This window comes from Micrasema longulum, unplaced genomic scaffold (assembly GCF_059751315.1).
Source record: "Micrasema longulum isolate JH-2025_06_02 unplaced genomic scaffold, ASM5975131v1 h1tg000561l, whole genome shotgun sequence".
Lineage (NCBI taxonomy): Eukaryota > Metazoa > Arthropoda > Insecta > Trichoptera > Brachycentridae > Micrasema > Micrasema longulum.
In genome coordinates, this window is record NW_028277757.1 from 487,857 (window position 1) to 500,362 (window position 12,506).

Sequence of the window (12,506 nt, forward strand, 5' to 3'; positions counted from 1 at the left end):
CGTCAGTTAACAGGTAAAACTCACTAAATACAGATTTATGTTAGAAATACTTTGTCACTAAATTCTATATGTTTAAACCATCTCTTGCAAAACTGCAGTAAGTGAAATCATACAATCCTAAATAGCTATTCTGGGGATCGCTTAATGGACTTTTCCATGCAAGAGATTTTCGACAAATATAGAACTTAGTCACATAGAGTGTTAGATCACCATGAGACATTATTACTTTTACCTGACAACAGACGAAATGCAACATATTGAAAATAACATAAAAATTGTTTTATAATTTCAATTAGCGTTATACGGGACAATTATGTAAGGGCAACAGTTCGTTACGATGTTAAATGTATCTGTTATATTTAACGTTTTTTATACAGATAGGTACAATTTTTGTTTCTGGGCCTACAGATATAATGTGTCTTGTCATATTAGTTAGGTTCCTACACACTAAGTGCCATTATTTGAAAGTTGTGGTCAGTTGAAACAACGAATTTGTTCAAACTCGTAGGGCTTCTAAAATCGAACATAAAAAATGTTGATATTTTTTATTTATGCTACAAAAAATAGTATGAAAAACGCATGCTCTAACTAATTATATTAAATTTGTAACATAATAAATATTTTGATTTCATTCAAGGCTTGCAATTTATTTTCAACAAGGTGAAACTTACCCCAAAGAGTCTAGTAATACCCTCGCAAACTCTGACAGACTGAATTTTGAGGGAGACACAGAACTGGAAGATGGTTTTCTTGATCTCCTCCTTGCTCTTGCCAGTGCGGATGTAGTGCTGCAGCAGACCAGCCCCAGCCTTGCATGCGGTGCAGGAGACCTTGGACATGACGGAAGTCTCTACCTCGTAAGCAACCTGCTTCAAGTTGAACAGCTTCAGGGCCTTCTCAACGAACAGAGGGAAGTTGGAGCCATGTTCTCCATCATATCCCCAAAGCATCCTTAAAAATAAGAGAAAAAATAGTTTATAAAATTGATATTTGAAGCACTAACTTTATGTTTATTGATTTAATAATTAAAATTAAAATAATTTATTATGGCATAGATAATAGTTATAAAAAACGTTTTATAATGTCATGCCACAAATATGTTAATTTTTATAAACAAAATAAAATAATTTAATTTTGAAAGTAATTTTATTAATCTCTTACTTTATATTCTAGGTACCATGATAAAAACACGATTTTAAAAATACTTGAATTAGAACATATCAGCATGTTTTACACAGTTCCAAGTTTCCACACAAAAGTAAATGTTTACATTACTTTGTTGTTAGGTCCCATTTTTGGTGACCTTTTCAGGATTTTTTTAGTCTAGTTTTAGGAATTATCAGAACTACTCTGATTATTAAAATTCTTCTTGCACATTTTCAACAAGACGATTTTTTTAGCATAGTATCTACGATTTTATATTTCTCAACCGAATATTTTTGATTTACTATTATGACTACGAATAAAATCGAATAATCGAATAAATCGAACAGTCGAATTGTTAAAACAGAAAGAAGAAAAAATATGTAATAATTCTTTTTTTATGTAGCACTCATTGAAAACACTATATTTTTTTGATATTTATATTGTATCCTAAAAATATTTACTAAACAAAAATAGATAAGACAAAGACGTCACTCCCCTTCATAAACACAATATTCTTTTACGTAATGGGAAAAGTTAATATAAATATATTTATTAAATCTATATAACATTGTATTTAATTGCAATATTATATGTATATCTTTTTATTAAATTAAATTACCTTAAAATTTGATTACCAGTTATGTGATCGATTAAACTATTGAGTTTTGTGAATAGGTGCCTCGGCGTGAGATGGCGTGATTTCGTAAGGAATGCAGAAATAAGACAACGGACGCAGCAACCTCCGGTGAAAACCATTAAAAAGCTAAGGCGACACGCCTGGGTAGGTCATATATTACGGATTGCTCCCGATAGCCTTAACCGCGCTTGGCTACTTTACAAGGCATCAGGTTCTCGCGGTCTTGGACGTCCATGGCTGACAGGTTTTGTGGACACCATATGCTCCACGTAGAGAGCGGACGTGGATTAAATAAATAAGTAAATGATGTTGATTACCTGGAATAGTTTCCCCTGAGATCCTTTAGCCCCCGCATTAAGTCTTCCTCAGTGGGCACCGGGGGCAGCGTGTGGTTGTGGCCGTGGGGGGTGAGCACGGGGGCGAGGGGCGCGGCGACGGCGGGCGGGGCGGGCCGCCAGCTGTCGGGGGGCGCGCTCCACTTTACGGTGGCCCGCGGCTCCGGCGCCAAGGGGCCCCATAGTGGAGTGCCTGCGAATGAAAGCATGTTATTCTGCATTGATTTGTGTCACAATGAAATGTAACATAAATATATTGTAGTAAAATAAAAATCGAGTTATCGTCAATGTCAGTTGTTTTGCTAATTACGAGTATGTTTATGCGTGTTTTTATGGATTTGCGAGAAATTTAAAACACGTTGGAGAAACAATCTTTAAATTTATTAACATATCTGCATGTGTATCTCAAAATCGGAAATATCGGGTTTATCTCACTGTTGCTTTGGGCTAGGCGATATGTATGTTTGTCTACTCGGTAACAGTTAAAATTCGCAATTACAATTCAACTTTATCCACAAAGTAAAATTAAGTTTTCTGTATGAAAATCACAATATGCAAACATTTTTTTCTTTAAAACATGTTCAATTATAGCTTACCGATGAAGATACTTTAAATGTTCATGCAAATAAACACATTTTTGTACACACGCATCGATTTTCTTTATAGACAGTCGAAGATAACTCTGTTAACTTCCCATTGTAAGCGGGGGTCCCTCGTAGGGCTAAAGGCTAGATTTCTTAAAATATATTAATTATAAAATATAGATTAACGTAAAAACGATTAAAGCTACAGTAGCGAGCACTGAAATCTTTCCAGACTGAAAATATCAGTTTTTTTAAATATATTTTTTTGTTTGTTGTGATTTCTTGATAGCTTTTCAGTCCAAATTATTAAGCAACACTGTTTAAAGATGATATACAAAAAAGTGCCTATTGACCAAAATTTTTTTTAATGTTTTTTTTCCATTTTTTTTTTTTGTAAACTTCTTCATTCACTGTTCCTTTTATGAATGCTGATTGCCCCATTCCATAAAAGGAGAAACATCCCCAGACCATTTGTCCAGCAGGATGCTTCACTGTTGGTCTAAGACACTCATCGCTTAAACGTTCTCCAGATCTTCGTCTGACGTACTGAATTCCATCCGAACCAAATAAATTAAATTTACTCTCATCGGAGAAAACAACTTGTCAATCGATTTCTGTCCAAGTTTTGTATTTTTTAGCCAATTCTAAGCGGGCAATGCGCATTTTTTTGGTCAGTATTGGCTTTTTTGCAGGCCTCCTAGCAAAAAAGCCGCTACCCCGGCGTACGGTGTGAACATCCACTTCAGAACCACCAGCCTTTATGAACCCTGTCCTTATATCCACGGTACTTTTGAATCGTATCTATAAACAGATTCGCTTCAGCAGTCGATCCTCAACATGTGTTGTTTTTTTGCCCAGTACCTTTTTTTCGCTCTAGACTTGCTGAACCTTTATTTTTTTTATACAATCTAACACTGCAGTGTGACTGCATCCAATCTGAACTGCTATAGCTCTGGAACTCACTTTTTGCGTCGCCAAAGTTAAAATGGTATTTTTTTGTAAAACGCTTAATTGCTTAAATTCACGAAAATATTAATACTTAATGTCAACACGTTGAAAGTCACAATAAAACTGGTCTCATTATTTGAGTAAGACCCGATTCGGGTAGAAAAAATAAAAGTACTAGTGATGAGTCAAACTATTTCACTATCGTCATTCCCTTTTCCGCACCCGGTGGTGCATAAGGCATTGCATTGGTAAACCGAATGCAGCGTATTTCGATCATCTGTTACATGGAGTTGTGGTGATCAGTCACACGCTCCTGACGCCAGTCCAGGAACAATAAAATAATGCATGTTAGGTCTGTTTGAGAAATTCAACCGATGATAAATACAATGCCTATGCGACCTACGACAATGCACAGGTGTTTTTGTCTGCTTTTTTACAATTTTCGCAACAGTCATGGATTTATAATGTCGATATGCAAACGTGGATATAAAAACATTATATAGGCAGAAAAATATAATACACACATTTGTAGATACCGAGTCGTTTAAACGGTGGTTATGGCAAATGTCGATTACCGGTTATGTTATGTACACACAAACTTCACACGGGAATGATCGCTTTGGTTATCTATAACTACCTAGTTACTAGTTACTAGTTACACAACATTGTAGGTTGAAATTAAGATAACGTTTTTACACTTGAGAGAAAGTAAAGATTCTACACATCCATGTCCGTGGAATCAGAAACTCCGCAGTAAACAGCATGCTTTTGGTAGAGCATTGAATGAAAATTAACATCGCTACAACAAGGACATCTTAAAAATTGCAGATCTGAGGCTATGACTTTTAAGTTAATTTTATTGCTTCAGGTGAAAGTTTACCAAATTATCATATCTACCAGGAAACGTTAGAAAATATATTAAAGTTTTTATTTGGCCACGTAAAATTATCAGTTATAAATAAATTGACATTTACAAGAATAAAAATAACAATACACAATTTCACAATAATTTATATTAAATCAATAGCATCATCATTCCCTTTCCATGCCCAGCGGTGCTATTCTGAACCGCTCTCGCGGCCGTAGAAAACACTTTTTTCTCGCGGATTTTGTATGTAAATGGTAAAGTTTTCTACGGCCGCGAGAGCGTTTGGAATATCATCCCAGGGAAGCATTTGTAAACCAAACGCGGCGAATTTCAACCATCTGTTACACGAAGGTAAGGTGATCTTATCATCGATTCCTCGGTGTCTTACCTTTCAGCAGTATAAATACAGGGTATTCTTTAAACCCTGTCACATCTGAAACCACAATAATCAGTATGGGCAAAAAGACATATTAGCATTTAAAAAAATATGTTTAGAACAAAGAATTTAAAAAAAAAATATATATATTTAAAAAATAAATGGTTGCTTACTTCTGCAGGGGAGAAGTTAGGGGAGCGCGGCGCAGTATCAGATTCCCCCCTCCCCCTCCTCGTTTCTCCCCTGCAGAAGTAAGCAACCATTTGCTTTTTTTTAATATTTAATTTTTAAAATTTTATTCGTTCTTAAAAATTATTTTAATGTGCCAATATGTCTTCTTGCTCATACTGATCATCGTGGTTTCGGATGTGACAGGGTTTAGTGAACACCCTGTATACTTGTCCCCACGCAGGATGCATCCCAAGCGAGAGTTAATATTTAACGCCGCTTAATTATTCAAATCAGCTCGCGATCCACTCTTGTTCTGCTGAGTACTTCTACATTTGTTACCCTTTTCATTCGTGAGATTTTTATAGCCGTCCGATTATTTGACGTGATTTTGTTTCCACGGTATTTAGTTGTCTGGAGATATTGGAGCCAATCAGCTGATGTAGATAATGGTCTGAAGCGGCACCGAACTGACTGCTAGGGTGCTAGGTATGGCACGGTAATCCGCCATTAGCAGTGTTAGCACGCGCCGCGAAGAGCACGCGAATCGCCGTTCTTGAGAAAGTCGCCACCAACTCGAGTCGTAAAATTACCGCAAAATCAGCTCCAGACACGCCAATGCAGCTGGCAGTGAAAATCTTTGGATATCTTAAATTGTTTTATCTTATTTTTTCTCCCAAATACATGATAGGTATAATATGGTAATTAAACCTCTGTTTGAATAAACTAATGAAAAGTATTTTTTTTACTGGAAGATAATCAGTTAGCTAAGTGGTTTAAAGTAGCGGCCTCCGTGGTGTAGTTCCGAAGGTTCCGGGTTCGATTCCCGGTGAGAACACAAAAAAATAAAATGTGATCTTTCTCAAGCCTGGGTGCTCTGTGATGTAATTCACCACTGAAATTAGGCCTCCTGGCCTGTTGTGGTGCAAAAAAAAAGTAAAAAATGTAAACCTGTTATTTAATGTTTTTTTTTTTTGCAAAATCGGGATTTTCAACAATTTCGTTTGTATTAATTAACCTTTAGGGGATATTCAAATATTTTTTATTGTTACACTACATAAATAAATATATATAAAATTATCTTGATAAGCTTCAATGCTTCGAGGGAACCCCGAAGGTAGAAGACCCCCAGGCAGACTCCTGAAAAGATAGTAGGATACCTGACAGTCGACATAACAGGAGACGGATGTAGAGGTACAAACCGATCTATCGGAAGTTGGAAGGGCTATCTCTATGTTGAACCATATTACTTTGGACATTGACATTTTTCACGTCTCTGAGGGAGTTTTTCGTTACAAGATTCTCTTACTTTTTTAACATATTATTCTCTGGATATTATGTATACTTATGTGTTTTTTAAAATATATACCTAATTTTACCTTATTATTTCTATATGTATGAATTAAGATATTATATTTTGTAATGTACATATATATAAATAAATAAATTGAAATTGGGTCTATAGTAAAGACGGGCTTTTATAAATAGTAGTTTAGAGCAGCGTTGGCAAAAAATCTGGTACAAGCAATTGCTGAAACAGTTTCACAAAAATAAATCAAACTGTTACTTGTAACAAAAATTAAGATATGTGAAACTGTTTCTAAAATAACAGTTTATAACAGTGCGGGCAAAACTCTGAATTTTTTTTTTACATCTCTAGTCTATTGAAGGAAGAAGAATTTTAAAATCCACCTCACTACGGAAACCTGTTCCAAGAACGACTGTACAGTGTTCGAAATTCAATTTAGATTATTCGCATGTCACTCAAATATTTTTTTATTCCTTATATGCAAATGTGCTTAAGCCAGGTTTTTATTTCTTTTTTGAAACATTTTTTTTCTATCTGTTAATTTAATCGTTAAGTTATCATTTTATGGGGATATTAAACGCATATTAAACAATTTGGCAGAAAAATAATCGATAAATATAGTTTGAAGGAGGAATCTCATATAAATCTTGCATCGATAAAAGATTAAAACTGTATTATATGGCTCATAAATCTGATTTTAAATCAGAAAATATGTGTTTATTTATTTTATTTTATAAGGTAATTCAACAATAATGTGTCGTATATTAAACAAACTGGTTAAAATTTTAAATCCCGTATGCGAATGACACATTTTAGAACACGCCCTCTCTGCGCCTAGCAAGTAAAAGAACGAAACACATCAATTTCTCCATACTCGTTTCCGAGCCGGTGTAGTCTGACGATCGAAGAATTGACAAAATAATTGTGTATACTAGTTATTTCCAAACCATTTAAAAAGAGGTTCCGCTGTATATTGATTTAATTCATACAAATACATACATATTACAAAAAAAAAAAACGTATCCCAAACTCTGAGGCCAAGGGCCCTGTGTTGAGTTGGGATACAACATAATGGAAAGTGGAAGCACGTAAGTACATAATTAAATAATAGCAAAAATAAAAATTAAATATTATTGCATAAATATACATACATATTTACTATATTTGTGTACAAATTTGTGAACAGTGTTTTTCAACATTTTTTAATACGCGCCCCTTATGAGTAAATACATAAATTATTCTCTTTTATGTGATACTCATTCTCATACATTTCCGCTCAAGACGAGTTGATGAGCTGATAGCTATAATATATATATTTTTTACTAGCTCAAGTATCAAAGGATATACTTTTATACTTATTGATTTGTGACATATAATGTCAAAAAAAAAATAACCGCTCTCATGTAAACTGAAAGAAAATCACAGGCGTCATAGTTCTACATATACAATCATATCGATATGTATATTTACATTAAATACAATTAATCGAACCACGTCATTTTTAGCTTCGACTTGATGTTATGAATTTATTATCAAAATAATATTTTTATCAAAATTGGAATAAAAACAAACTAAACATCGATTATAATTCATAATAAAATCATTAATAATTATTGTTGACACTTAATTTATTATCCGCGTGTTATCGGTCATTTTTCTCTTTTCTGTTGTCATATTCAACAGTAAAATGTTTTTAAGACATGTGTTTCAAGAAAAATATTTCAAATTTAATAAAAAAAGAGGTTAATAATCTAATAAATCACCGGATGAAATGTAAATTTAAGATTGGCCATTTATTACTCTGCATTATCTGGGGGCAATTACAAAGGCTACCTTTATCGGTACATACCGAGACGGTATACTTAGCTTCTGTACTATCTCTATCTACCTCGGTATGTTCTACCTACTTCTTGACGTCATATGATTGAATTGAACCAATAAGTGACTCCGGAACTTTACTCCGCGTTGACGCGTTCCTTACTTAAAATAGTTTTTAAATAGGCTTCTGTGATTAAAAATGCTCACTTTAAGGCGATTTTAAACTCAAATAAATCCCAATTAAAGCAAAAAATGCTGCTGCTGGAACGTGATTTTTGAATGACTTTTGACAATTACTAAGACGGTATGCATAACTTTAATCTGTATTTATATACCGAGATATTAAGAAGCCCGCTCTTTTGACATCTTAATACGTACACTCAGGTAGATAGTAAAAAAGATGGAAAAAATATAATAACTTTTATTTTTTATGATGGCAATGTTTTAAGGGCTAGATGCTTTTATATGTTAATGGGACAGCATCTAGCCACATGGTATCTGCATATCTAGCCGTTCAGATTCAAAACTGGTTGTCAGAATTTAATCCGACTTCAAAATTGACTTATTTCTCTGTCATATTTCAAAAAGACTTTTAAGAAAAAAAAATGGCCACCTCAAAACGATTGAAAAATTAAATAAATTGTAATTAATACAAAAATTTCTAGGTGGATTTTTTTGTCACCTTTAGTGAGTAGAAATGTGTGCCGTGATGTACTAGACCCGTCGGTTCATACCGATATACCTATCTACCTCAAAACTTGGAGATAGGGCGTCGGTAGTGCATCTTCGTAATCGCTAATAATAATAATAAATTTAATACAAATTATTTTAATAAAATAAATAAAACAACTTTCAACCACATTTTTTTCCCCCTGACATATAATTAATAATCATATCAAATTATCACCCTTTTAGAAAAAAAAAAAAACTTGATTTATTGGCTCCACGTGTAGTATTTAGTAAACACGATAAAAATAAAATAGGAAAGAATTCATTAGTTACGCAAACCTTGACGCAGAAGCTTGTTTGTTTTGAAACCGGTCGGGTGAATTTATTTTTTTAAATTAGTGGTTAAAAAAATAGTTTTATTTTTTTTATTATAATGAATAACCACAAAGTTAGTGCTTCAAATATAAAATTTATACAAATTATTTTATTTATTTTCCCATAGTAAAAACTATTGTACTATAAAACATTATTATTGATAGTTAAATATAATGGTAAGCTGCGCGTAATCGATTATATGGACGATTCACTCCTGTAGTAAAGCGCCCTTGAGGTGATTTTTCACAAAAATGGCGCTATATAAATCAGACAAATATTATTTTTATTATTCATATGTAAAATGAGCACATGCAAGCGGCCAATTAGCCATGTAAGCCTTTAACCTTTGCTTTTCTGTTTCCTAAATAAAAAAATCGTGTAAAAAAAAGATCAATCTATAAAGTAAATTGAATTGTAAATGTAATTCTGTGCATTGCAAATTTAATCGATATACGTATATGTGAATTGTTAACGATTTTTTTCTTCTCTTTGTTGCTTTTATTGTCGTCAATATACCTACAGGATGTTAGGCAGATGGTTATCCAAACGGAACAGGCGGCCAGGGAAGGCCATTTCCGACTCGATCAGCCCCAATAATGTGGACTTGGCCTCACTGCCAGGGGGCCTTTTTTTTAGTTTTATAAAAAAAAATCGGATATAAAACTCAAATAATAATAATATTTAAACATAAGCAGAATGGTGAATGTTTCACAGTGTGTAAAATGACTACTTAAACCAGCCAATGACAGGTCATAAGCCCTGTAAATACCTAGACTACCATATTTCTTCTGAAAAATGTTTTCCTTTTCTGTTGCAACAAATTTAGATCTAAATAACTGCCTAGGGAGGAAACCCAGCCTGTCTACAAATATTTTGGCATATTTAGAACATTGTTGACTGCTACTACCACCACGCCATTTCGCCGTAGGGGTAGGCAGAGAGAATGGACCGCCACAGACGTCTATCCTGGCATACATTCCTAGCATCTTCCACATTCATACATCTTGTCATACATGCCCATCGGTTTTGTCTGCTTTTGACATGACCAGACTTAAGATTTTGGTTTATCTGATCATGCCACGTTTTCTTTGGTCGTCCTCGTTTCACGTTACCGTTCATTTTTGCTTTATATACTTGTTTTACCATTCTTTCGTCGTCCATTCGATCTACATGACCAAACCATCTTAGAGACCCTTTCTTAATCTTATCAATTACACATTGTTGACAAACATATTAATTTAATAACACCGACATGGACATACAGGTGTGCATCAAACCCTGTCACATCCGAAACCACCATGATCAGTATAAGCAAGAAGACATATTGGCATATTAAAATATTTTTTTAGAACGAATAAAATTAAAAAAAAATAAATACAAAAAAAGCAAATGATTGCTTACTTCTGCTGGGGAGAAACGAGGAGGGGGAGGTCTGACACTGCGCCGCGCTCCCCTCACTTCTTCCCTGCAGAAGTAAGCAACCATTTGTTTTTTCAAATTATTTTATTTAAAAAATATATTTATCCTAAATATTTTTTACAATATGCTAATATGTCTTCTTGCCCATACTGATCATTGTGGTTTCAGATGTGACAGGGTTTAAAGAACATCATGTATACTACACAAATAACAAAAATACAAAATAAAGAAAAAATATTAAACAAGAGTGTTTCGATTTTTAATTTTTCTTTTCAATACATATATTTTTTTCCGTTATTATTTATTTTAGTGTTTTTTTACATATGTAGGGTCCATAGTCCATAGTCGATGACACACACGTGTTGAATTATTTCACCCGAAGTAGACTAATGACCGACGATGCAATGTCATCATTTTCAATCGAATCCTATACATTCGTAAAATGCAACTCTGAGTATTTCACGTGAAATCGGAGGGCATCGACCTGCAGTACATTCACATCATCCCTACTATGAAGAAATGAACTACAAAGGAATATGGTTTATAAAGAGACCACAGGACGCAGCTAACATCAGTCAGCTCGTTCAGCTTGCCCAACAAAGTCAGTCAGTCAGTTCAGTTCGCGTCATACCAGCTCGACGACATCACACAGTTCCAGCATGTAGTTCAAGTGCAGTTTCTTCAACTCCTTATCGACGTAACACTCGTCCGACATAATTCATTATTTATTCGCCATGTAATAAATAAACATCAAACAGCAACCTCGTGTCTTCTCTGTCAATCTCTAACTGGGGTAGGAACTCCAACCAAACACCCAACTACTTTTATCCTACACATGTAATGGTTTTAGATATACATAGATAATAAAAAAAACATATTCGCACGGAGTACTCACCAGAAGTGAAAGGGAAGGCGAAAATCCCAATAAGCAGGCCCCATGGTATCCTAATAAGCATGATACTGTTGGAATGGTGACCCTTACACCCCCTGAAACCAAAATTGATTACAATTATTAATTAACTAAGTTGAAGCACTGATTTCATTCATAATACTTTTTAAATGGTCAGTTAAAAATTGTAGGCATATATTTGAATCATTATTATGTCCTTATTCGCACATAATGGTGCAAAAGCCACTGCTTTAGCGTACCAATTTATTTATTTATCTATTCATCCAAAGACACACATTACAAAAAAATAATAACGTATCCTTAACTCTATGAGGCCAAGAGCCCTGTGTTGAGTTGGGACAAAATAAAATATAAATTGAAGACATGCATATTAATGATAATGATAAAATTATAAATAAACTTATCAATGAAACTATTTGGTTTAGTTTTACTTTTTATTATTTTGACTAAAATATTTTTTTATTTTTTTTTATTTTATTTGTTAAGGAAAAACAACAGTTGTTTTATAAGAATAAATAATATAAAAAATAGTACATAAATCTAGTTTAAGTTTTTCACAAATATAATGAGAGAACATGTTACACAGTAAAGAGAAAAATCATATATTAAATAAGACATGGGAAAAAAAAGAGCTCGTAAGAAGTTTAAGGGATGAGGAAATAGAGTGGAGGAGTGGAGGAGAGAGATTTTCATAATATATTTGACCAATTCAAAATTTTAATATCATAATAAAATAAACATATTTAAAGGAACATATAATTATTACACACTAATATATATATAATATATACATTTGTAATATATATAAATAATATATTTAGCGAAAGCGCTAGTAGGTAAAAATAATAAAAAGTAAAAGTAAACCAAGAAATTTCATTGATAAGTTTATTTATAATTTTATCATAATCATTAACTATGGAGTTTTATCGACAAATATCAACAAA

General features: G+C 33.4%; 1 protein-coding gene across 2 annotated transcripts in view; it reads right to left on the bottom strand.

The window, feature by feature from the left end:
* Positions 1 to 12,506, bottom strand: part of LOC148280603 (sphingomyelin phosphodiesterase) — a 100,896-nt gene that overhangs the window by 16,462 nt on the left and 71,928 nt on the right. For both annotated transcript variants that reach the window (XM_088228119.1, XM_088228120.1), the window contains exons 2-4: positions 11,548 to 11,639; positions 2,101 to 2,311; positions 672 to 951 (exon numbers count right to left, since the gene is read on the bottom strand). In XM_088228119.1, coding sequence (XP_088084245.1) covers positions 672 to 951; positions 2,101 to 2,311; positions 11,548 to 11,608 — 552 coding nt within the window. In that variant the 5' untranslated portion in view covers positions 11,609 to 11,639. The remainder of the gene's footprint in view (positions 1 to 671; positions 952 to 2,100; positions 2,312 to 11,547; positions 11,640 to 12,506) is intronic.